The 27,500-nt window shown below is 49.2% G+C and overlaps 1 protein-coding gene across 1 annotated transcript in view; it reads left to right on the forward strand.

The window, feature by feature from the left end:
• ptprsb (protein tyrosine phosphatase receptor type Sb) overlaps positions 1–27,500 on the forward strand; it is a 123,383-nt gene that overhangs the window by 67,915 nt on the left and 27,968 nt on the right. The window contains exons 10-23 of the mRNA XM_084120963.1: positions 295–608; positions 1,200–1,467; positions 2,308–2,444; positions 3,523–3,667; positions 7,118–7,417; positions 10,438–10,631; positions 11,244–11,270; positions 11,540–11,657; positions 11,912–12,490; positions 13,049–13,143; positions 13,703–13,956; positions 23,557–23,644; positions 25,489–25,704; positions 26,362–26,519. Of these exons, the coding sequence (XP_083977089.1) occupies positions 295–608; positions 1,200–1,467; positions 2,308–2,444; positions 3,523–3,667; positions 7,118–7,417; positions 10,438–10,631; positions 11,244–11,270; positions 11,540–11,657; positions 11,912–12,490; positions 13,049–13,143; positions 13,703–13,956; positions 23,557–23,644; positions 25,489–25,704; positions 26,362–26,519 (2,893 nt within the window). The remainder of the gene's footprint in view (positions 1–294; positions 609–1,199; positions 1,468–2,307; positions 2,445–3,522; positions 3,668–7,117; positions 7,418–10,437; positions 10,632–11,243; positions 11,271–11,539; positions 11,658–11,911; positions 12,491–13,048; positions 13,144–13,702; positions 13,957–23,556; positions 23,645–25,488; positions 25,705–26,361; positions 26,520–27,500) is intronic.

Consider the following 27,500-nt stretch of genomic DNA (forward strand, 5'->3'; position numbering starts at 1 on the left):
AAACCCAGAGTTTAGTGATGTCACTAACCCGTGAAGAAGATCATTGTAGTTCCTACCAGCCGTTTGTTGTAGTCCTTAAAAAGCGATTTCTGTAAAAGAAAATATCTCCCTTTGCTTCGAACGTTGAGCGTCGTAACTCTGCAGATGTTGTTTATGCTCAAACAGCAACATTACACACTAACTAAAGTTAGAAAAGTGAAATCATAATCAACCACCCCTTTAATGCTGATGTTGCCTGCGAATCTCCTGAGGAAAGATCAACCTCTGAGCAATGCAGTTCTCTCTCTCTCTCAGCTTTACCCAGAGCTCCTGGTACCCCCATCGTCACGGAGACGACCCCCACCAGCGTCACCATCACCTGGGACTCTGGGAACCCCGACCCCGTCTCCTATTACATCATCCAGTACCGCGCCAAATCCCCGGACAGCAAGTTCGAGACGGTGGACTCCATCACCACGACCCGCTACAGCATCGGCGGCCTGTACCCCAACACCGAGTACGAGATCCGCGTGTCCGCCGTCAACACCATCGGCCAGGGTCCGCCCAGCAACAGGGTGGAGGCCCGAACCGGAGAGCAAGCGCCCGCCAGCCCGCCGAGGAACATCCAGGTATCTGCATTCACTGCATTATTACACTGTTTAAATGTATACCTTTTTTAGATAACTGTGATTTTGTAGATGTACATTTCTGAAATACATACAGATCACTCTAAATTGTAATATGGACACACTGCATAAATAAATTTCTTACTTATTATATTTGTCTTGTTTCCAGTCCAAATATCAAGATGCATTTACTAGATGAGTAAAATGCCATAAGATATTAAGATATTAAGTCCTGTTTTCTGGGGGAATTAATCAGAATTAAGTGAGTTGATGCAACAAAAAAGCAAAATTATCTGCCAATGGGGTGAGAAAAATAATGTTAATTTAAACAGAAACAAACTCTAAAAAAAGTTTAAAGTTTAAAAAAAAAAACTCACCTAATTTGATTTATTTCCTCAGAAAACAAGACTTAATATCTTGTCATTTTACTCATCTAGTAAATGGATCTTGATTTAAGAAATGTTTGATATTTGGACTGAAAACAAGACAAAAATACTAAGTAAGAAAAGTGTTTTTTGCAGTGTAAAGCTGCTTTGAAATGATGTGTGTTGTGACAAGCGCTATACAAATAACCGTGAACTGAATTGAATCCAGGCGCGCATCGTATCCCAGAGCGCAGTGATGGTGCGCTGGGACGAGCCGGAGGAGCCCAACGGGTTGATCAAGGGCTATCGGGTGTATTACACCATGGATCCCTCGCAGCCGATGAGCAACTGGCAGATCCACAACGTTCAGGACAGCACGATCACGACCATCCACAGCCTCGTGCCGTCCGAGACCTACACCATCCGAGTGCTGGCGTTCACATCTGTGGGAGACGGACCCTTCTCCGACCCCGTCCACGTCAAAGTGAGGCCTGGAGGTGAGCTGGAGAGGAACACGCCATTGAGTCTCTTGCAGATCGACCCTAGAGGACTGTTCACACCAAGAACAATAACCATAACCACAACGATAACCATAACCATAACTATATCATTTTCTGTTTATTTTAAGCTCGCGCGTTGCGGTTTCAAAGTGCTTTCCTTGGAGCTCTCACAGCGGAGCGCTGCCGCTTGCAACGCCGAGGTCAGGGGTTCGATTCCCAGGGAAAGCAAGAACTGATAAGAATGTAAATGTGTAGCTTAAAATGCAATACAAGTCGCTTTGGATAAAAGCGTCTGCCAGATGCATAAATGTAAAGTGTGTACAACGCCATTGAACTTGTTTTTGATGTTCTTGTTGCATTTACAGGCTTTAACCAGTAGATGTCCTCAGCATGCTATGTTTCGAGTGAAGCTAGTGTAATCGATGTAATAATCCAACAACGAATTTAGCTGATGTAGTCAATATAGTGGAATAAAAGTCTAATCTTAGTCTTTTTCACCGCAACTTCTGGGGAAGCAAGACAATGTTGTGGAAACGTTATCGTTATAGCTGTGGTGTGAACTGTGAACTCTGCTATTGTTTAATATTGAGAACGATTTTTAGAACTATATCTTGATCATCATCTTAATCGTTATCGTCCTTGGTGTGAACGGGCCTTAACCCTTTGAGTTAATCTGCATCGGGGAAACTCCGTGACCGCACACATTCACATGCGGCTCTCGATGGAGCATCTCTGACACCGAGCGGAACATCTCTGCACTGTTCCTGTAGTGTGGCTCCATTATCGTGTCCTGTGTTTCCGACCAGGCTTCTGATGTGTTTCTGATCTGTGTTTCAGTCCCTGGGCAGCCGGGGAAGTTCACGGTGGGTAAAGTGACCGACACCAGCGTGGAGTTGACCTGGGATCCTGCGTACTCCAAAGAGCCTGTGAAAGCCTACGAACTCATCTACAAATCTCCAGATCTCGGCGTTCAGGTGAGAACGTGCTCCACTCGAGGGCTACGGATCGGGACATTCAGATCAAATTCCGCCGTGTAAATAGCGAATCCGCCATGGCCGAGTACAACTGGCTTTTAAAGGGAATGTGAGACGAGACTCTGATTGGTTTATTGCACGTTACGCCCAAAACACACCCATTACTCATTAAGAGAATAGAGACAAAACACACCCATTACTCATTAAGAGAATAGAGACAAAACACGCCCATTACTCATTAAGAGAATAGAGACAAAACACGCCCATTACTCATTAAGAGAATAGAGACAAAACACACCCATTACTCATTAAGAGAATAGAGACAAAACACGCCCCATTACTCATTAAGAGAATAGAGACAAAACACGCCCATTACTCATTAAGAGAATAGAGACAAAACACGCCCATTACTCATTAAGAGAATAGAGACAAAACACACCCATTACTCATTAAGAGAATAGAGACAAAACACGCCCCATTACTCATTAAGAGAATAGAGACAAAACACACCCATTACTCATTAAGAGAATAGAGACAAAACACGCCCATTACTCATTAAGAGAATAGAGACAAAACACGCCCATTACTCATTAAGAGAATAGAGACAAAACACGCCCATTACTCATTAAGAGAATAGAGACAAAACACGCCCATTACTCATTAAGAGAATAGAGACAAAACACGCCCATTACTCATTAAGAGAATAGAGACAAAACACGCCCATTACTCATTAAGAGAATAGAGACAAAACACACCCATTACTCATTAAGAGAATAGAGACAAAACACGCCCATTACTCATTAAGAGAATAGAGACAAAACACACCCATTACTCATTAAGAGAATAGAGACAAAACACGCCCATTACTCATTAAGAGAATAGAGACAAAACACACCCATTACTCATTAAGAGAATAGGGACGACTGTTTTAGACCATGCGCCGGGAGCGCCGACCATTTGTCCCGTCGTTAAACTGGCAAAAGTGGATTCGGACACTCTAAGTGAACTTGCGCCGTGCGCTTTAGACCATGCACTTAGATCATTGAAATAGTGTTGAAAGCGTCTTTCTGTCCAACAGGAGAAGAGGAACTTTGAGCCCAGAACGGCGTATGTGGTGGAGGGTCTGCGCGCAAACACCGAATACACCTTCTCTCTGGCCGCCGTTTCCAACAAAGGCATCGGAGCGTTCACCAACGAGATCAACCAGCGCACGGCACAAGCAAGTATGTGTGAGAGCCTCCGTCCTCAAAGACACTGGTGGAGCCGGGTTGATCCACTCATGTTAAATCATAGTTCTGACTGGGAACCAGTCGATGATTGAGGTGAAGCACATTTAACCTGTTTCTTACAGTGTGTGGCGCTCTGCTCCAAACCTCGTCCCGTCGGACCCTGACTCCAGAACTGTGTTCGGATGGTTCCTATAAGCTGTTGATCAGGGCTGGTGCAGAGCGTCTTAAATCTGTGTTTTCTTTGCTCAGTCGTCGTTTTCAGAGCGGAAGCGGAAGCACAACTAATGTCTGGCGGTGTAAACAAACTATGAGCTGGGGGGAATTCAGACGCGTGCTGATACACACACACACACACACACACACACTCAGTAATGTGCTGATAGTGTCGTTCATTTGCACACGCGCTATTCAAATCAGATAATGGCGTAAACAAGCACTTTACTGGTCTCTCTTCAGAAGCCAATGTTCACAAACAGCAAACCCCCGGCTTACCAAACAGTGCTGATGTTTATGAATCTATAATTCGCTCAGTCATGTTTGCGCTGAACAGAATGGCGTTTAAATACTCCTGTGCACAAACACCTGGTTAAATTGGATTGGTGGTTATTGAAAAAGATGTTTTTAGGCACAAACGGTTGAATTCCTCCCCAGTTCTGTTTATTCATCCTTCCTACCATCCTTTCATCCATCCTTCCTTCCATCCATCCATCCATCTCTGTCATCGAGAAATGCATTGGTGTGTGTGTGATGTTTATGTCCACAAGTATTTCCAGGAGGTTTTTGAAAAACAAGCCAAAGCCACAAAACTGGATGGGATTTGTGTTTTTAATTTCTGCTTTTTTGCCTCTTTCTTCTCTTCCTCCTTCAGTTCAGTGTCTTTTCAGCTCTATAAAGTGATAGTAACTGTTGTATGTGTGTGTGTGTGTTGATGATGAAGTGCTCTTCAGTAACGCTGTTGAAGCTCGTGTTTTCCAGGATGGTTAACGGTAAGTGAGGACGATCGAACCACAGCCGCGGTCTGAGAACCACAGCAACCGTAAGACTCCTATCATCACTCCACTAAACCAGGATCTGTGGAAGGAACTGGCGCTGTTTTATTATTTATTTCATAACTTGCCTGATCCGAACACAGTCCTTGACATGCTGATGAACTCTCCAACGGTATGAATGTAAGCTGCTCGATCATCATGTGGTTCTGACGAGTCCGGCACAAACACACACACTCTCACACTGAACGCAACTACGCATCCGCAGTTCTTTTTTCACACGTCATATTCTATAAAGCTAATTGATTCATTGCTTGTCAGTTTAATGATTGTGTTAGAGGAGTGTGTGAGAACAGAGGCTGGTCACAGGGTTGTGGATCCGAGAACCTTATCGTTTGATTGATTGTGAGAAAGTCTCGGATCTCTTGTTATTTTTAATAACTCTCTCAGCTCTCGTTGTGCCGTTCAGCTGGAAAGGTTTCAGTCAATTACACTGACGGAGAGCAAAGCCTCGCATTAACCGCAGTATTAATGACAGATAATACCCACAATTCTATACGCTCGTATTCTACAGAGACCGAAGCTCAGAGAAATGCTTAAGGCAACTCTGTGTGTGTGTGTGTGATCTACATACAGTCGAGTTGAATCTCCTGGTGTTTAGTGATATCTAGATTCTCAGACTTTAGTGTTAAGTTCACTCGAGTGTGAACGGCAGAATGACTCCGTTGCTGAAGTTAGGCTGTTCATTTGAACGTAAATGAACAGCCTAACTGGCGTTAGAGGGTTATTGAAACCGAACTGTAACTGTCGTCAAGCAGACTTACATCTATTGATTCAGCAGATGGGTGTATCCATATGAGGAACATCACAAGCAGCGTCAGATACACACGACGTTTGACGTTTAGAACAGTGTGTTCCTGCAGACACAGAGCTCCTCCTCCTCGTCAGCTTCATCATTAAAGCTCATGTGTCTCGGATGTGCAGGAGGAACTTTAAACTCCTCACTAACCCCGATGGGTTTCAGTCTGACACCATCTGGTCAGGGATTCTGATCCTGGACCGATGCATCGCTCCATCCATCAATCCGTGTTTCCATGGCAACAGCGCTCCGTCACACGCCCGGCGGTTCTTTAATTAGATTGTCTGTTCTGGTCAATATGTTGATCAGATGCTTGTTTTGTGAGCGATTCTGACAGACAGATGGTTTATTTCTCCATCACTGCATCACAACACATCTTTCATTTCATTTGGCCTCTTTCTTCCTTTGTTTGCATCATTTATGTTTTGAGTTGAATTAAATTTTCATAATTTGTTTTATTGATCCGTACTATTTTTGTAGCCGCATCCTCTGCGTTTGTCTTTATGTTGTATTGATTTATTTTTGCCTTGTTTCTGTTGTTTTCTCCTCCTCCACGTTCCTCAATGATCTTTCCTCTCTGTTTTATTTTTGACTCCTCTCCTCTTCCTCCTCTCCTCCTCCTCTTCCTCTTCATCCTCCTCCTCCTCTTCCTCTTCATCTTCCTCCTCCTCCTCCTCTCCTATTCATCCTCCTCTCCTCCTCCTCCTCCTCTTCCTCTTCATCCTCCTCCTCCTCTTCCTCTTCCTCTTCATCTTCCTCCTCCTCCTCCTCTCCTATTCATCCTCCTCTCCTCCTCCTCTTCCTCCTCCTCCTCTCCTATTCATCCTCCTCTCCTCCTCCTCCTCTTCCTCCTCCTCTCCTATTCATCCTCCTCCTCCTCCTCCTCTTCCTCCTCTCCTCCTCCTCTACTTCTCCTCTTCCTCCTCCTCCTCCACTTCCTCCTCCTCTCCTCCTCTCCTCCTCTTCCTCTACTTCTCCTCTCCTCCACTTCCTCCTCCTCTCCTCCTCCCCTTCTTCCTCCTCCACCTCCTCTCCTCCTCCTCTACCACCTCCTCCTCCTCCACCTCTCCTCCTCCTCTTCCCCCTCTCCTCCTCCTCCTCCTCCTCCACTTCCTCCTCCTCTCCTCTACTCCTCCTCCACTTCCTCCTCCTCTCCTCCTCTCCTCCTCTTCCTCTACTTCTCCTCTCCTCCACTTCCTCCTCCTCTCCTCCTCCCCTTCTTCCTCCTCCACCTCCTCTCCTCCTCCTCTACCACCTCCTCCTCCTCCACCTCTCCTCCTCCTCTTCCCCCTCTCCTCCTCCTCCTCCTCCTCCACTTCCTCCTCCTCTCCTCTACTCCTCCTCCACTTCCTCCTCCTCTCCTCTACTCCTCCTCTTCTTCCTCCTCCTCTCCTCCTCCTCTTCTTCCTCCTCCTCCTCCTCTCCTCTACTCCTCCTCTTCTTCCTCCTCTACTCCTCCTCTTCTTCCTCCTCCTCCTCCTCTCCTCTCCTCCTCCTCCTCTTCCTCCTCCACCTCCTCTCCTCCTCCTCTTCTTCCTCCTCCTCCTCCTCCTCCTCTTCTTCCTCCTCCTCCTCTCCTCCTCCTCCTCCTCGGGTCAGAGCCCACGTCTCCTCCGGCTCAGGTCCGCTGCTCCTCCGTCAGCTCCTCCTCTCTGTCGGTGAGCTGGGCTCCGGCGCCGGAGGAGCAGCAGAACTCGGCGCTGCTCGGGTACGAGGTGTGTTATCAGCTCAGCGGTGGCGGAGACTCAGTGCAGACGCTGCGTCTGGAGCCGGACGCGGGACAGGTGCTCCTGAAGGGCCTGCGGCGCTGGAGCTCGTACCTCCTCACGGTGGCAGCGCTGACGGAGCAGGGCCTCGGACCCCAGAGCCCAGCCGTAGAGTGCAGAACCGATGAGGACGGTAAAATCAGTCAAACTTACAGCGCTGTATACAGTACAGATCGTGTCACAGTAATAAACTGGAGAATAACAGAATCATACTTCATCAGATATGAGACGCGTTCAGATTCAGGAGTAAAGCATCTCTACAGAAGATCAGAGAGTCATTATTCACATCAGTTATGAAACACTCATGTCTGCTGTGAAGGAGGTTCTTCAGTCGTTCAGCATTAGATTCTAATCTGGAGCTTTTAGATTCTTCAGGTGCTTCTTGATGTTTCATTAGAAGTTCTTCAGATCAGTGTTTTGGCATGAAATCTGACTTGATAATAATCATCATCATTGACTATAATTAAAAGGAAGGAAGGGTAATATAATATAATAAATATAATATAATAAACATAATATGATATAAAAAATATGATATAATAAATATAATATAATATAATATAATATAATATGATATAGTGTTTCCCACAGGATTCTGCCCCCTGGAAGAAAAGTATGTACATTTTAAAGTTAAATTCATAAATCTGTTGCTCTTTGAGTTCAAAATTAAGAGCTCCAACCCATATTCAGCGTGCAACTTGAACAAAGACGTCGCCAGTGCTTGAACTTGTACCGGAACTTTAACTGGGACTCAAACTTATTTTTAGTTGTGATACAGTGTCTCAGTCTACATTACAACATACTACTACTTCTAATAATATAATATTATTAATTAATATGACAGTAATAGCCATATTATTGTAAAACAAATGCACTGAAAATTAAATGAATTTTTCATAATTAGTTTTGTCCTAATTTCTATACATGCAAGCGATAAACCCGTGAGCTTTTAATCGTCAACTATGCAAATGTGGTAATAATGCGTAACTGCGTTCCCAAATACGGGCTGAACTGATGGAGTTCACTGCATTCATTCACTGTGAACTGAGACGCAGAGCTGATCGCGTGAGCGACGTGTCTTTTGAAAGCCTTATCGCACTTTCAATTTTAGTTTGTTTCACAGTAATGGCACAAAACACGACATTAAATACCTTTTGTGTTATTATGAGAAGTTTAAATATACACTATATTGCCAAAAGTTTTTGGACGTCTGCCTTTACATGCACATGAACTTTAATGACATCCCATTCCTGATCCATAGGGTTTAATATAGAGTTGCTCCACCCTTTGCAGCTATAACAGCTTCAACTCTTCTGGGAAGGCTTTCCACAAGGTTTAGGAGTGTGTTTATGGGAATTTTTGCCCATTCTTCTAGAAGCGCATTAGTGAGGTCCGGCACTGATGCTGGACGAGAAGCTCTCAGTCTCCGCTCTAGTTCATCCCAAAGCTGTTCTATCGGGCTGAGCTCAGGACTCTGTGCAGGCCAGTCCAGTTCCTCCACACCAAACTCCTCATCCATGTGTTTATGGTCCTGCTTTGTGCACTGGAGCGCAGTCATGCTGGAACAGGAGCATCTTCCCACAAAGTTTGGAGCATGAACTTGTCCAAAATGTCTTGATCTACTGAAGCATTAAGAGTTCCTTTCACTGAGGGGCCTAAGGGGCCAACCCCTGAAGAACAACCCCACACCATCACCCCACCTCCACCAAACAACCCCACACCATAACAACCCTCCACCAAACAACCCCACACCATAACCCCCCCTCCACCAAACAACCCCACACCATCACCCCCCCCAAACAACCCCACACCACAACCCCCCCCTCCACCAAACAACCCCACACCATAATCCCCCCCAACCAAACAACCCCACAACCCCCCCTCCACCAAACAACCCCACACCATAATCCCCCCCAACCAAACAACCCCACAACCCCCCCTCCACCAAACAACCCCACACCATAATCCCCCCCAACCAAACAACCCCACAACCCCCCCTCCACCAAACAACCCCACACCACAACCCCCCCTCCACCAAACAATCCCACACCATCACCCCCCTCCACCAAACAACCCCACACCATAATACCCCCCAACCAAACAACCCCACACCATCACCCCCCCTCCACCAAACAACCCTACACCATCACCCCCCCTCCACCAAACAACCCCACACCATCACCCCCCTCCACCAAACAACCCCACGCCATAACCCCCGCTCCACCAAACAACCCCACACCATCACCCCCCCTCCCCCAAACAACCCCACACCATCACCCCCCCTCCCCCAAACAACCCCACGCCATAACCGCCCTCCACCAAACAACCCCACGCCGAACCCCCCCTCCACCAAACAACCCCACACCATAACCCCCCTCCCCAAACAACCCCACGCCATAACCCCCGCTCCACCAAACAACCCCACACCATCACCCCCCCTCCACCAAACAACCCCACGCCACACCCACCCTCCACCAAACAACCCCACGCCATAATCCCCCTCCACCAAACTTTACAGTCAGGCAAGTGCTGTTCTCCTGGCAACCGCTGCATCCCACGCTCTGCACGGCTCTTGGTGATGTAAGGCTGGGCTGCAGCTGCTCGGCCATGGAAACCCATTCCCTGAAGCTCTACACACTGTTCGTGAGCTAATCTGAAGGCCACAGAAGTTTGGAGGTCTGTATCTGTTGACTCGACTTCTCCTCACTGTGAGCCTCTCATGACCCGCTCTGGGATTTTACGTGGCTGAGTTCCTGTTGTTCCCAATTGCTTTCACTTTGTTATAATACCATTAACAGTTGATCGTGGAATATTTAGTATTGAGGACAGGATATAGGATACAGGATTTAGATATTGCACAGGTGATTTTATACAACTGTGGCCATGTAAGTGATTGGAACACCTGGATTCAGTGATTTGGACGAGTGTCCCAATACTTTTTGGCAATAAAGTGTATATTCGGGCCGCCACAGTCTAGTTAATAACTGGGAAGCTCTGAATCCGTTTGTGCCGGTCAGTGTTGATATTGTGGCGTCTCAGATAAATCAATGAATGGGAAACGCTGCAGATTCAACTTTAATTGTGTGTGTGTGTGTGTGTGTCTGTGTGTGTGTATGCGTGTGTGTGCGTGCATGTGTGTGTGTGTGTGTTCAGTGCCCGGAGCTCCACCCCGTCAGGTGGATGTCCAGCCGATAAACAGCACCTGTGTTAAAGTGTCGTGGCGCTCTGTGTTGCCGGGGCAACGGAACGGGCAGATCCGCGGTTACCAGGTTCATTACGCGCGTGTGGAGAACGGGGAGTCACATGGCCTGCCGCGCATCAGAGACATGATGCTGGACGATGCCCAGGTGTGGTCGCGACCCCGGCACACCCTCAAACTGATTTACATAATCTGCCAATTAGTCTTATCCAGCTTATTTTGCCTCGTAGAAGAAAGCTGTTTTCTGTGAACGTACAAGACAGTGAAGCAGAATAATAATTTTTCAATTGAATTTACAAATGGCCACATTCACTCTTATGTTAGGTGTGCGTTTGTAGTTTTTGGGTCTTTATTCATTCATGTTTAATTTTTCATTCAATATCTTGTTTCAGTCAGAAATGCATCATGTGACTGAAGTGAAATGTGTTTTGGATGCATGTGGCCATCAGCCTTTCATAACACTTCAGTTCAGGCTCTGTAACATCATGATATTGCCTAAAACTAAGACAAAAATAAAGTAACAATTTGTTGAAAGCTAGCAGGCAGGATTGAGTATGCTAGTATTGATTGATTATGTTAGTATTGATTGAGTATGTTAGTATTGATTGAGTATGTTAGTATTGTGAGCTGATCTGAATGAACAAACTCCATTCTGTTCTTTCACTAAATGAATCTCACCCTCCTCTTCTCCTCCTACACGCCGCCTGCTCATCACTGGATCTCTCACGTGTGTGTGTGTGTGTGTGTGTCCTGCCGTCAGAGGGACGTGGATGAGACGGCACAATATGTGAGTATGAGCTTCAGCTTCAGAGCAGCCAGGAAAGGCAGGAGTCCAGGAAAAGGAAAGAATGAATGCATGAATGTAGGAATGCATTAATTAATGAAGGAATGAATGATTGAATAGGGATTAATGAAGAAATGCATGAATAAATTAATTAATGAAAGCATGAATGAATGAATGAATGAATGAATGCGCCAGTAACATGTGATCAGAGCAGGTGTGAGGTCAGAGCTGATTGGTTAATGTTGTGTTGACATCATGCCTGGTGTGTGTAGGAGCTGATCATTGAGGATCTGCAGCCTGAGACGCTTTACTCCATCAGTGTGGCGGCTTACACCATCAGAGGAGACGGAGCTCAGAGCCTCGCTCATCTGGTGCAGACACCCGTCACATGTGAGTGTGTGTGTGTGTGTGTGAGTGAGTGTGTGTGTTTAGATCAGTTAGAGTTAGGATGATTCTAAGGGCCCACGCTAGCGGCGCCCCTGCCATCATGCCTTACAGCCTCGTTTAGCGGATTAGAGCCGGGCGATAATAAAGTTAGAAACAATCAAGCAGTTGAGATTTGCTATTCAGTATATATTGCTTTATGAGAGTGTGCTAGATTGAGTCAGTTACTGTGAGTTTGTGTGTGTGTGTGTCTCCTGTAGTGCCGGCTCGACCCGTTCTGTCGGTGAATCTGGTTAACGAGACGTCAGCGTCTGTGATCTGGACGACCCAACGATCCTCCGACCCTCTGCAGGAGATCCAGGGCTTCCGTCTGACCTACGGCCTCAGAAACCACTCGCGCTCCATCTCTGTGGACGTCGGGCCCGAGGAGCGTCGGCGCGACGTGAGCGACCTGCGTCCTGGAGGCGTGTACTCATTCCTCCTGGCCGCTAGAGGGCGCTCTGGCTACGGCGAGCCGGCGGAAGAGGACCTGTCGGTGCCAGAGTTTCCTCCCAGAGGTTTCCCGCAGCTGTTGGAGCGAGTGAACGCCACATGCTGCTCGCTGCAGTTCTCCTGGATTCCTCCGGGCGGCGCTTATACAGGATACACGCTCGCGTACGAGGAAGCGGGAGGCGGCGTTGAACCGCGGACGCTAACGGTGCCGGCGGATGCGTGTAGCTACACCATTCACGGGCTGAACCCGGACCAGGAGTACGCTGTGAGAATATCGGCTCATAACGGCGCCGGGTCAGGCCCGTTTAGCCCACAGGTGCGGTTCCGAACCACAGCCTTCGACACAGGTACGACTGGTGAACGAAACCCCACCCACAACCGACCCCACCCAACCAATCACAGTGGAGATGTGAATGTGGGCGGAGCACAGGTAACACTCAGCCAGTCGTTAGGGGGCGGAGTTTCGAGGTAAGTGACAGGCGTCAGTCACAGTCCATCGGAGGACGAGCACTTGAATTCATAGTAAGACTGAGACGGTTTCTTTTCTTTTCCGCATTTTGAGTTCCTTCACTTCCTACATTTCCCAACACTTCCCAGTCCAGTTTGTGGTGTGGCACATATAAAATAAGTGTTTGTTTGTGTGTATTTGAGGTTTATGTCTCACCTCTCGACTTCCTTCCCTCTGAATAACCTTGATCCGCAGCGAGTGAATGTGTGTCGGCTCTCGGTGGATCAGCCACACCTGTGTCCGCCATACACTCACCTTCTACATCACACACACTATTCCCTGCACAGGCCTCGGCGCACGCGGCTCCCTCACCGCCCAGTGTGTGTGTGTGTGTGTGGAAGTTCTTTGATTACGCCAGCCTCACGTGTTGTTCGTGTCTGTGTGTGTTTTCGGACAGACGTGCCGAGGAACTTCTCTGTGAATCTGGCGACTAAGACGAGTGTGTTGCTGACGTGGGAGTTCCCGGAGAACAGCGCCCCCTATCGCTTCACTGTGAGTCGCTTCACTGCATTGGGGAATTAGTGTGTGGGAAGAAAAAAGGATGTAGTGATTTGGTTCGATGCATCAGTTGTTAGTTATGCTGAGATGTGGGCATGGCCCTCAAACAAGGAGGTGTGTCTAAATACTATTGTGTGTGTGTGTGTGTGTGTGATGGGTAGGTTTGAGGGTTGGGTTAGTGTAAGGAGACAGAATATACAGTTTTAGATTCACTAACCCTGACTGCAGCGCATCTGTTTCGGGGTTAGTAAACCAGGCCTTTGAACTGAGAGTCGAGTCTCCTTCATTTATACAGCGCTTTTAACAATGTAGATTGTTCCAAAGCAGCTTTACAGAGATAGAGATTACAGTAACAGAGATTGTTTAGGCTTTACAGCAGCTCTAGAATAAAGTTATTGTCCAGATAAAGTTAGTTTTGATTGATTCACTTCCATTGAAAAGATCATTAGTGATTAACTTAGACTTTTAATGTGTTCTGGCCGTTCATTCGCACGACAGCAGTGTTTGGTGGCTCTTAAGTTTCTGACTCTAGCAACGGCCCTCTGGTCCTCAGGTGGAGTATAACCGGCAGAAGATGGAGGTGGACGCTCGTCTGAGGAAAGCGGTGATTCCCAACCTTCAGCCGGACACCAGTTACGACTTCAAGATCACCAGTCCCGAGGGGAACATGGGAGGACTGAGACACCGCATCCACGCCAAGACCTCGCCACCCATCCTGATCCGCCGGCCCGAGCTGGACCACACGCGAGAAGCCGAGGCCACGGTCACCATCATCCTGCCCTCGCTCGACACCAGGAGCCACGTCAGGTGCCCGAGCCCATCAGCACACGCATGAGGACACGTCAGTCATGCGTGACATGCGCACACATACGTCAAGTCAAGTCACCTTCATATATACAGCGCGTTTAACAATATAGATTGTCTCACAGCAGCTTTACAGTGATAACAGGAGATTACAGTAACAGAGATTGTTTAGGCTTTACAGCAGATCTAGAATAAAGTTATTGTCTTATCTATATATAAAGTTAGTTTTGATTGATTCACTTCCGTTGTAAAGATCATTAGTTATTAACTTAGGGGCCGCTAACACGAGATGCTGGATCAGACTGTGCTCATGCATGAGAGGACATGAATCATGCGCACACATACGTCAAGTCAAGTCTCCTTCATTTCTGTCAGGTCCACTATCGTCAAATACGAACAACAATTAGCATATAGTTTGGATCGGCGGATTGGTTCTGTTCTGGGCAGCCTAGCATGGATAAGCGCAGCAATAACCCCCTTCAGTGTAAACAGAACAGAACCAACATGAATGTATTGCAGATATAATTAATTCAAGATTTTAATGTACAGCATAATTGAGAAGTTAGTCTGATTCGAAGGGGAATCCTGACCGGAGACAGGTGGAGCTGGGGAGGGAGGAGGGTCATCCGCTCCTGAGAAACGCCATATCTGCTGATTATACTGGAGGAGCTGATATATGAAGAAAAAAGTTAGTTTTTGATTGATTCACTTCCATTGCAGAGATCATTAGTTATTAACTTAGGGGCCGCTAACACACACCGTTCTACAGAAAACAGAAACTCTTAATGTGTTCTGGCCGTTCATTCACACGACAGTGCTAGAGCTCGAGAACACAAACTTTGAAACAGGATCCAAGGTGCAAGTTTTGAAAAATGTTGAAAACATTATAATCTCTGTGTAAACTTCAAAAAGGTGAATCTGTGAAAACGGTCACGGCGTGCACATGTGTATTACGTGTTTAGTCTATTGGTGTGTGTGTTTGAACATGTGTGAGGTGTTTGATCAGACGGTGCACATGCAGGACAGGAGTCAAGCGCACACACACATGCAGGAGAGGAGTCAAGCGCACACACACATGCAGGAGAGGAGTCAAGCGCACACACACATGCAGGAGAGGAGTCAAGCGCACACACACATGCAGGAGAGGAGTCAAGCACACATGCAGGAGAGGAGTCAAGCGCACACACACATGCAGGAGAGGAGTCAAGCGCACACACACATGCAGGAGAGGAGTCAAGCGCACACACACATGCAGGAGAGGACAGGAGTCAAGCGCACACACACATGCAGGACAGGAGTCAAGCGCACACACACATGCAGGAGAGGAGTCAAGCGCACACACACATGCAGGAGAGGACAGGAGTCAAGCGCACACACACATGCAGGAGAGGAGTCAAGCGCACACACACATGCAGGAGAGGAGTCAAGCGCACACACACATGCAGGACAGGAGTCAAGCGGACACACACATGCAGGAGAGGACAGGAGTCAAGCGCACACACACATGCAGGAGAGGAGTCAAGCGCACACACATGCAGGAGAGGAGTCAAGCGCACACACACATGCAGGAGAGGAGTCAAGCGCACACACACATGCAGGAGAGGACAGGAGTCAAGCGCACACACACATGCAGGAGAGGAGTCAAGCGCACACACACATGCAGGAGAGGACAGGAGTCAAGCGCACACACACATGCAGGAGAGGACAGGAGTCAAGCGCACACACACATGCAGGAGAGGAGTCAAGCGCACACACACATGCAGGAGAGGACAGGAGTCAAGCGCACACACACATGCAGGAGAGGACAGGAGTCAAGCGCACACACACATGCAGGACAGGAGTCAAGCGCACACACACATGCAGGAGAGGAGTCAAGCGCACACACACATGCAGGAGAGGAGTCAAGCGCACACACACATGCAGGAGAGGACAGGAGTCAAGCGCACACACACATGCAGGACAGGAGTCAAGCGCACACACACATGCAGGAGAGGAGTCAAGCGCACACACACATGCAGGAGAGGAGTCAAGCGCACACACACATGCAGGAGAGGACAGGAGTCAAGCGCACACACACATGCAGGACAGGAGTCAAGCGCACACACATGCAGGAGAGGAGTCAAGCGCACACACACATGCAGGAGAGGAGTCAAGCGCACACACACATGCAGGAGAGGACAGGAGTCAAGCGCACACACACATGCAGGACAGGAGTCAAGCGCACACACACATGCAGGAGAGGAGTCAAGCGCACACACACATGCAGGAGAGGACAGGAGTCAAGCGCACACACACATGCAGGAGAGGACAGGAGTCAAGCGCACACACACATGCAGGAGAGGACAGGATTCAAGCGCACACACACATGCAGGAGAGGAGTCAAGCGCACACACACATGCAGGAGAGGACAGGAGTCAAGCGCACACACACATGCAGGAGAGGAGAGGAGTCAAGCGCACACACACATGCAGGAGAGGAGTCAAGCGCACACACACATGCAGGAGAGGAGAGGAGTCAAGCGCACACACACATGCAGGAGAGGAGTCAAGCGCACACACACATGCAGGAGAGGAGTCAAGCGCACACACACATGCAGGAGAGGAGTCAAGCGCACACACACATGCAGGACAGGAGTCAAGCGCACACACACATGCAGGAGAGGACAGGAGTCAAGCGCACACACACATGCAGGACAGGAGTCAAGCGCACACACACATGCAGGAGAGGAGTCAAGCGCACACACACATGCAGGAGAGGAGTCAAGCGCACACACACATGCAGGACAGGAGTCAAGCGCACACACACATGCAGGAGAGGACAGGAGTCAAGCGCACACACACATGCAGGACAGGAGTCAAGCGCACACACACATGCAGGAGAGGAGTCAAGCGCACACACACATGCAGGAGAGGACAGGAGTCAAGCGCACACACACATGCAGGAGAGGACAGGAGTCAAGCGCACACACACATGCAGGAGAGGACAGGATTCAAGCGCACACACACATGCAGGAGAGGAGTCAAGCGCACACACACATGCAGGAGAGGACAGGAGTCAAGCGCACACACACATGCAGGAGAGGAGAGGAGTCAAGCGCACACACACATGCAGGAGAGGAGTCAAGCGCACACACACATGCAGGAGAGGAGAGGAGTCAAGCGCACACACACATGCAGGAGAGGAGTCAAGCGCACACACACATGCAGGAGAGGAGTCAAGCGCACACACACATGCAGGAGAGGAGAGGAGTCAAGCGCACACACATGCAGGAGAGGACAGGAGTCAAGCGCACACACACATGCAGGAGAGGAGTCAAGCGCACACACACATGCAGGAGAGGAGAGGAGTCAAGCGCACACACACATGCAGGAGAGGACAGGAGTCAAGCGCACACACACATGCAGGAGAGGACAGGATTCAAGCGCACACACACATGCAGGAGAGGAGTCAAGCGCACACACACATGCAGGAGAGGACAGGAGTCAAGCGCACACACACATGCAGGAGAGGAGAGGAGTCAAGCGCACACACACATGCAGGAGAGGAGTCAAGCGCACACACACATGCAGGAGAGGAGAGGAGTCAAGCGCACACACACATGCAGGAGAGGAGTCAAGCGCACACACACATGCAGGAGAGGAGTCAAGCGCACACACACATGCAGGAGAGGAGTCAAGCGCACACACACATGCAGGAGAGGACAGGAGTCAAGCGCACACACACATGCAGGAGAGGAGTCAAGCGCACACACATGCAGGAGAGGAGTCAAGCGCACACACACATGCAGGAGAGGAGTCAAGCGCACACACACATGCAGGAGAGGACAGGAGTCAAGCGCACACACACATGCAGGACAGGAGTCAAGCGCACACACACATGCAGGAGAGGAGTCAAGCGCACACACACATGCAGGAGAGGACAGGAGTCAAGCGCACACACACATGCAGGAGAGGACAGGAGTCAAGCGCACACACACATGCAGGAGAGGACAGGATTCAAGCGCACACACACATGCAGGAGAGGAGTCAAGCGCACACACACATGCAGGAGAGGACAGGAGTCAAGCGCACACACACATGCAGGAGAGGAGAGGAGTCAAGCGCACACACACATGCAGGAGAGGAGTCAAGCGCACACACACATGCAGGAGAGGAGAGGAGTCAAGCGCACACACACATGCAGGAGAGGAGTCAAGCGCACACACACATGCAGGAGAGGAGTCAAGCGCACACACACATGCAGGAGAGGAGTCAAGCGCACACACACATGCAGGAGAGGAGAGGAGTCAAGCGCACACACATGCAGGAGAGGACAGGAGTCAAGCGCACACACACATGCAGGAGAGGAGTCAAGCGCACACACACATGCAGGAGAGGAGAGGAGTCAAGCGCACACACACATGCAGGAGAGGACAGGAGTCAAGCGCACACACACATGCAGGAGAGGACAGGATTCAAGCGCACACACACATGCAGGAGAGGAGTCAAGCGCACACACACATGCAGGAGAGGACAGGAGTCAAGCGCACACACACATGCAGGAGAGGAGAGGAGTCAAGCGCACACACACATGCAGGAGAGGAGTCAAGCGCACACACACATGCAGGAGAGGAGAGGAGTCAAGCGCACACACACATGCAGGAGAGGAGTCAAGCGCACACACACATGCAGGAGAGGAGTCAAGCGCACACACACATGCAGGAGAGGAGTCAAGCGCACACACACATGCAGGAGAGGAGAGGAGTCAAGCGCACACACATGCAGGAGAGGACAGGAGTCAAGCGCACACACACATGCAGGAGAGGACAGGAGTCAAGCGCACACACACATGCAGGAGAGGACAGGAGTCAAGCGCACACACACATGCAGGACAGGAGTCAAGCGCACACACACATGCAGGAGAGGAGTCAAGCGCACACACACATGCAGGAGAGGAGTCAAGCGCACACACACATGCAGGACAGGAGTCAAGCGCACACACACATGCAGGAGAGGACAGGAGTCAAGCGCACACACACATGCAGGACAGGAGTCAAGCGCACACACACATGCAGGAGAGGAGTCAAGCGCACACACACATGCAGGAGAGGACAGGAGTCAAGCGCACACACACATGCAGGAGAGGACAGGAGTCAAGCGCACACACACATGCAGGAGAGGACAGGATTCAAGCGCACACACACATGCAGGAGAGGAGTCAAGCGCACACACACATGCAGGAGAGGACAGGAGTCAAGCGCACACACACATGCAGGAGAGGAGAGGAGTCAAGCGCACACACACATGCAGGAGAGGAGTCAAGCGCACACACACATGCAGGAGAGGAGAGGAGTCAAGCGCACACACACATGCAGGAGAGGAGTCAAGCGCACACACACATGCAGGAGAGGAGTCAAGCGCACACACACATGCAGGAGAGGAGTCAAGCGCACACACACATGCAGGAGAGGAGAGGAGTCAAGCGCACACACATGCAGGAGAGGACAGGAGTCAAGCGCACACACACATGCAGGAGAGGAGTCAAGCGCACACACACATGCAGGAGAGGAGAGGAGTCAAGCGCACACACACATGCAGGAGAGGACAGGAGTCAAGCGCACACACACATGCAGGAGAGGACAGGATTCAAGCGCACACACACATGCAGGAGAGGAGTCAAGCGCACACACACATGCAGGAGAGGACAGGAGTCAAGCGCACACACACATGCAGGAGAGGAGAGGAGTCAAGCGCACACACACATGCAGGAGAGGAGTCAAGCGCACACACACATGCAGGAGAGGAGAGGAGTCAAGCGCACACACACATGCAGGAGAGGAGTCAAGCGCACACACACATGCAGGAGAGGAGTCAAGCGCACACACACATGCAGGAGAGGAGTCAAGCGCACACACACATGCAGGAGAGGAGAGGAGTCAAGCGCACACACATGCAGGAGAGGACAGGAGTCAAGCGCACACACACATGCAGGAGAGGACAGGAGTCAAGCGCACACACACATGCAGGAGAGGACAGGAGTCAAGCGCACACACACATGCAGGACAGGAGTCAAGCGCACACACACATGCAGGAGAGGAGTCAAGCGCACACACACATGCAGGAGAGGAGTCAAGCGCACACACACATGCAGGACAGGAGTCAAGCGCACACACACATGCAGGAGAGGACAGGAGTCAAGCGCACACACACATGCAGGAGAGGAGAGGAGTCAAGTGCACACACACATGCAGGAGAGGAGTCAAGCGCACACACACATGCAGGAGAGGACAGGAGTCAAGCGCACACACACATGCAGGAGAGGAGTCAAGCGCACACACACATGCAGGAGAGGAGTCAAGCGCACACACACATGCAGGAGAGGAGTCAAGCGCACACACACATGCAGGAGAGGAGTCAAGCGCACACACACATGCAGGAGAGGAGAGGAGTCAAGCGCACACACACATGCAGGAGAGGAGAGGAGTCAAGTGCACACACACATGCAGGAGAGGAGTCAAGCGCACACACACATGCAGGAGAGGAGTCAAGCGCACACACACATGCAGGAGAGGAGAGGAGTCAAGCGCACACACATGCAGGAGAGGACAGGAGTCAAGCGCACACACACATGCAGGAGAGGACAGGAGTCAAGCGCACACACACACATGCAGGAGAGGACAGGAGTCAAGCGCACACACACATGCAGGAGAGGAGTCAAGCGCACACACACATGCAGGAGAGGAGTCAAGCGCACACACATGCAGGAGAGGACAGGAGTCAAGCGCACACACACATGCAGGAGAGGACAGGAGTCAAGTGCACACACACATGCAGGAGAGGAGTCAAGCGCACACACACATGCAGGAGAGGAGTCAAGCGCACACACACATGCAGGAGAGGAGTCAAGCGCACACACACATGCAGGAGAGGACAGGAGTCAAGCGCACACACACATGCAGGACAGGACAGGAGTCAAGCGCACACACACATGCAGGACAGGAGTCAAGCGCACACACACATGCAGGAGAGGAGTCAAGCGCACACACACATGCAGGAGAGGAGTCAAGCGCACACACACATGCAGGAGAGGACAGGAGTCAAGCGCACACACACATGCAGGAGAGGAGAGGAGTCAAGCGCACACACACATGCAGGAGAGGACAGGAGTCAAGCGCACACACACATGCAGGAGAGGAGAGGAGTCAAGCGCACACACACATGCAGGAGAGGAGAGGAGTCAAGCGCACACACACATGCAGGAGAGGAGAGGAGTCAAGCGCACACACACATGCAGGAGAGGAGAGGAGTCAAGCGCACACACACATGCAGGAGAGGAGAGGAGTCAAGCGCACACACACATGCAGGAGAGGACAGGAGTCAAGCGCACACACATGCAGGAGAGGACAGGAGTCAAGCGCACACACACATGCAGGAGAGGACAGGAGTCAAGCGCACACACATGCAGGAGAGGACAGGAGTCAAGCGCACACACACATGCAGGAGAGGACAGGAGTCAAGCGCACACACACATGCAGGAGAGGACAGGATTCAAGCGCACACACACATGCAGGAGAGGAGTCAAGCGCACACACACATGCAGGAGAGGACAGGAGTCAAGCGCACACACACATGCAGGAGAGGACAGGATTCAAGCGCACACACACATGCAGGAGAGGACAGGATTCAAGCGCACACACACATGCAGGAGAGGAGTCAAGCGCACACACACATGCAGGAGAGGAGTCAAGCGCACACACACATGCAGGAGAGGAGTCAAGCGCACACACACATGCAGGAGAGGACAGGATTCAAGCGCACACACACATGCAGGACAGGATTCAAGCGCACACACACATGCAGGAGAGGAGTCAAGCGCACACACACATGCAGGAGAGGAGTCAAGCGCACACACACATGCAGGAGAGGACAGGAGTCAAGCGCACACACACATGCAGGAGAGGAGAGGATTCAAGCGCACACACACATGCAGGAGAGGAGTCAAGCGCACACACACATGCAGGAGAGGAGTCAAGCGCACACACACATGCAGGAGAGGACAGGAGTCAAGCGCACACACACATGCAGGAGAGGAGTCAAGCGCACACACACATGCAGGAGAGGACAGGAGTCAAGCGCACACACACATGCAGGAGAGGACAGGAGTCAAGCGCACACACACATGCAGGAGAGGACAGGAGTCAAGCGCACACACACATGCAGGAGAGGAGTCAAGCGCACACACACATGCAGGAGAGGAGTCAAGCGCACACACACATGCAGGAGAGGACAGGAGTCAAGCGCACACACATGCAGGAGAGGAGAGGAGTCAAGCGCACACACACATGCAGGAGAGGAGTCAAGCGCACACACACATGCAGGAGAGGAGTCAAGCGCACACACACATGCAGGAGAGGACAGGAGTCAAGCGCACACACACATGCAGGAGAGGACAGGATTCAAGCGCACACACACATGCAGGAGAGGAGTCAAGCGCACACACACATGCAGGAGAGGACAGGATTCAAGCGCACACACACATGCAGGAGAGGAGTCAAGCGCACACACACATGCAGGAGAGGACAGGATTCAAGCGCACACACACATGCAGGAGAGGAGAGGAGTCAAGCGCACACACACATGCAGGAGAGGAGAGGAGTCAAGCGCACACACACATGCAGGAGAGGAGAGGAGTCAAGCGCACACACACATGCAGGAGAGGACAGGAGTCAAGTGCACACACACATGCAGGAGAGGACAGGAGTCAAGCGCACACACACATGCAGGAGAGGAGAGGAGTCAAGCGCACACACACATGCAGGAATCGTCCGGTTGCACTGTGAATAATTCAGAGCCGCAGTCAATTTGTGTTTCTGGCTGCTTCTGGATGCTGAGCTCAGGAAGAAAATCATTTCAGCTCCCGATGCAATAACTGCAGCGCACACACTTTACAGCACAGATCTCACGCTTCCGCTTCTCCCTGTGCAGATGTGTGTGTTACAGCAGACGCCAGCCGAGTGGTGCTTCATCTGTGAGAAATATACGACACGCAAAAACATCTCACAAATGTTCACAAACTCAGACGGTTCACTGCAGTTGTAACATAAATACTGTAACTATTGTATTGCACATTGATAATGTTAATTGTTGCATTAACTTTCATTAACTAATGGGACCCTATTGTAAAGTGCAGCCAAAGTGCTAAGACTATCATTGAAGGAATCGTTCAAGAAGTCAATCATTTTATTTATCACTAAAATGACATATTTAAACGTTTTTTTTAATAAAGAAAAATTCTTAATGCCTTAAAATATCTTGAATGTAACCCTTGACACCCTTGCCTCATTTAGTATGCGCGGCTCTATGAATATGCAAATGAGCCCCGCCTCCACTCACTCACTCAGCTCAGAGATCCACTCGTTAAACAACATTAAAAGCTGGATTTTCACCACAGGGGGACTTTAAATTCATGTTGATTCGTTGTCAATTCATGCTGTAATTCACACACACACACACACAGCTGAAATGCAGCGCCTGCGTCACGTTCGCTAGGGTTCATTAGCACGCAGCTCGTGTGCGTAATGAGATCCTGAGAACTAACTAACTCATGTTGTGTCTGTACCTGCAGGAACATCTATGTGGTGGTGGTTCCTCTGAAGAGAGCCCGAGGAGTGATCCGTCATCTGAAGAGCCCAGACGAGATGGACCTGGAGGAGGTACAGCCGCTCACAATCTCACTAGCGTTAGCGCCAGTTTCACTTTTAACCAAACCAGCATTTGAGATGCTGCGACGCCATTGGTCCGCTGGTTAGTCCAGTTATCCAATCATGGAATGTCTTCTTATCGGATGATAATTATCAACCTCATATGAGCAGTGTTGTGTAAAGTTACTTTAAAAAGTAATGCATTACAATATTGGGTTACTCCCTTAAAAAGTAACTAATTTGCGTTACTTAGTTACTTTTTAAGAAAAGTAATGCGGTACATTACTTTTGCGTTACCTTTTCTCACCTGGTCTGGGCATTTTATAACACAAAAGTGCTATTTTTGGGCAAATGTTAAGTCCCTTTCACACCAAAAGTGAAATAATAAGCCTCAGACTGAAGGAAGTGCAGATTCACGCGTGTACAGTAGAGGGCGCCACTCAAACACACCTTTCAGCTTTCAACACTTACTTCACCAATAAAAACTAAAGTCTACATAAAGAACATTGGTCAATGAAGTGAGATTGAACATTTAAATATTTAACATTTAATTATTGGAGGTTTGCATAGTCTGATTTTGCATTTGACTGATTTTTATTCATTTTGAGGAATACTGAATCTTTTTTGTGCAGTGAGACGAGTAAATGCTCACATTTAGTCTAGATCTACAATAACCATCATGTTCACACACACACACACACACACACACACACACACTCTCTGCACTTCGATTCCTCTCAACATGAGGACAGGAGAGCTGTCAGTCAATAAATGGGAAAACAAAGTTGCGTTACTTATTTGTTGTAATAATATTTTGTTGTAAATTTTAAAAGTAATGCATTACTTTACTAGTTACTTGAAAAAGTAATCTGATTACATCACTGGAGCTACTTGTTATGCTTTTCCCCAACACTGGTCAGAGAACAGATGTGATGCAGGGTGTGAACACACACGTGACAGGACGATAACACACCTGAACCTGAGACCGCTCTACACAACACTAGATCACATTTACATTCAGGCATTTACAGATCTGCAAACTCTAGAGCTGAAACTGCTGACATGTTCACCAGGGAAAGCCTCGTCGACACTCAGAAGAGAGTTTTAGTGATTTAACATGTTAATGAAGGGAAAAGAACATTTGCTGCACATTTATCAACACTACTTGAACTTTATATCACCCTAGCCACAGCTCCAGTCCTCTGACCTGCACAAGTCTTTCACAAGCTCGATCTGCCTCTTTCTTGCAACATTTCATTTCGTCTCGCGTAACATGAGTCTCGCCTTCTGTAGCGGCGGATGATTACGTGATATACGAGCAGGGTGAAGCTCACACGCAAATATTAAACAACCAATTGTTGTTTCGCAACATTGAAACATAAAACTAAAGTAAAAATGCTTCACTACTTCCACATATTTAAACTGAATACAGCAAACAACAGCGATCATGTTAAAGTCCCCCCGTCAATCACTGTATCCCTTAAAACTCATCTTTGATCACCGGAATGACATATTTAAACGTTTTTTCCTTGAAAGAAATGTGGTCATGTCTTAAAATATCTTGAATGTAACTCGACACCCTTGCCTCATTTAGTATGCGCGGCTCTATGAATATGCAAATGAGCCCCGCCTCCACTCACTCACTCAGCTCAGAGATCCATTGGTTGACGATCACACGTTGATCTGATTGGTTACAAGGTAGTTTGTGACGTCAGAAACACCAGCGATTTCAAAGCGTGTTTTTGAGTCGACTTATGAATTTACACATGGTTTGTCTTAAAGCACATTAAAAACACCACATAAACAACGGAGCTGCAGTCTCGCCCTGAGAGGTGTGTGTGTGTGTGTGTGTGCAGCTGCTGAAGGACATCAGCCAGAAGCAGCGCGACCCGCGGCAGCGTCAGGTGGACCTGCGCAGAGCCTACATCACGGCCCGCTTCACCCCCGCCACGCTGCCCGGCTTCTTCACGCTGGGGAACCAGCAGGACTACGGCGGCTTCGAGAACCGGGCCTTAGAGTCCGGCCAGGAGTACGTGTTCTTCATCCTGGCTGAGCTCAACTCCACCACTGGGGTAAGATGTGCCGTCTGTACGTGTGTGTGAGTGAGTGTGTGTGTGTGTGTGTGTGTGTGTGTGTGTGTGAGTGTGTGAGTGAGTGTGTGTGTGTGTGTGTGTGAGTGAGTGAGTGAGTGAGTGAGTGAGTGAGTGAGTGAGTGTGTGTGTGTGAGCGAGCGAGCGTGCGTGCGTGCGTGCGTGAGTGTGTGTGTGTGTGTGTGTGAGTGAGTGAGTGAGTGTGTGTGTGTGTGTGTGTGTGTGTGAGTGTGTGAGTGAGTGTGTGTGTGTGTGTGTGTGTGTGTGTGTGAGTGAGTGAGTGAGTGTGTGTGAGTGAGTGTGTGTGTGAGTGAGTGAGTGAGTGAGTGTGTGTGTGTGTGTGTGAGCGAGCGAGCGAGCGTGCGTGCGTGCGTGAGTGTGTGTGTGTGTGAGTGAGTGAGTGAGTGTGTGTGTGTGTGTGTGTGTGTGTGAGTGTGTGAGTGAGTGTGTGTGTGTGTGTGTGTGTGTGTGAGTGAGTGAGTGAGTGTGTGTGAGCGAGCGTGCGTGCGTGCGTGAGTGTGTGTGTGTGAGTGAGTGAGTGAGTGAGTGAGTGAGTGAGTGAGTGTGTGTGCGAGCGAGCGTGCGTGCGTGCGTGCGTGTGTGTGTGCAGGCGTAACGCTCCTGTGTTTGTGTGTTCAGAAGATGTTTGTGGCCAGCCCTTACACCGACCCCGTGATCGCGCCGGACTCGGACCCGCAGCCGCTGGACGCGAGTGACGGGCTGATCTGGGTTCTGGGACCCGTCCTGGCCGTCGTCTTCATCGTCTGCATCGTCATCGCCATCCTGCTCTACAAGAAGTGAGTGTGAACCCGTGTGTGTGTGTGACCCGTGAGCCAGAGTGATCGTGTGTGTGTGTGTGACCTGTGAGCCAGAGTGATCGTGTGTGTGTGTGTGTGTGTGTGTGCGACCTGTGAGCCAGAGTGATCGTGTGTGTGTGTGTGTGTGTGTGTGTGTGTGTGTGTGACCTGTGAGCCAGAGTGATCGTGTGTGTGTGTGTGTGTGTGTGTGTGACCTGTGAGCCAGAGTGATCGTGTGTGTGTGTGTGTGACCTGTGAGCCAGAGTGATCGTGTGTGTGTCAGATCACATGTTGTGCTCATAAGTTTACACCCCCCCCCCCTGCAAGACCTTGATAATGTAGACAAAATCTATTATTATTATTATCTATTAATATTTAAATCGGTAACATCTTTACATTAAGGTTCCGTTTGTTAACATTTGTTGACTGCATCTACAGCGTTTATAAATCTCAGTTAATGTGAATATCACCTAGATTACATTAGTTAGAGGGATAGTTCATTTACTCTCCCTCAAGTTGTTCCAAACCTGCATGACTTTCTTTCTTCTGCTGAACACAAAAGAAGATATTCTGAAGAAGGATGGTAATTAAACAGTTGCTGGTGCCCATTGACTTCCATAGTATTTTCCTACTGTGGGAGTCAGTGGGTCCATCAGACATCTGGGTACCGACTATCTTCAGAAAATCTTCTTTTGTGTTCAGCAGAAGAAAGAAAGTCATGCAGGTTTGGAACAACTTGAGGGAGAGTAAATGAGGACAGAATTTTCATTTTTGGGTGAACTATCATAATGTAATTTTTATGAACTAACATTAGGAAAGGTGTATAAATTCTGTATAAATATATTGTATATATACACTATTATATATATATAGTGTATGTATTATATAGTAGTGTGTATATATATTGTTCGTATTAGCTAATGGGGGGGGGGGGTAAACTTATGAACACATGCAGAAACATACAGTCAGAAAAAGAAACTT

The sequence above is a fragment of the Abramis brama genome, assembly GCF_963993115.1.
Source record: "Abramis brama genome assembly, chromosome: 7".
Taxonomy (NCBI): Eukaryota; Metazoa; Chordata; class Actinopteri; order Cypriniformes; family Leuciscidae; genus Abramis; species Abramis brama.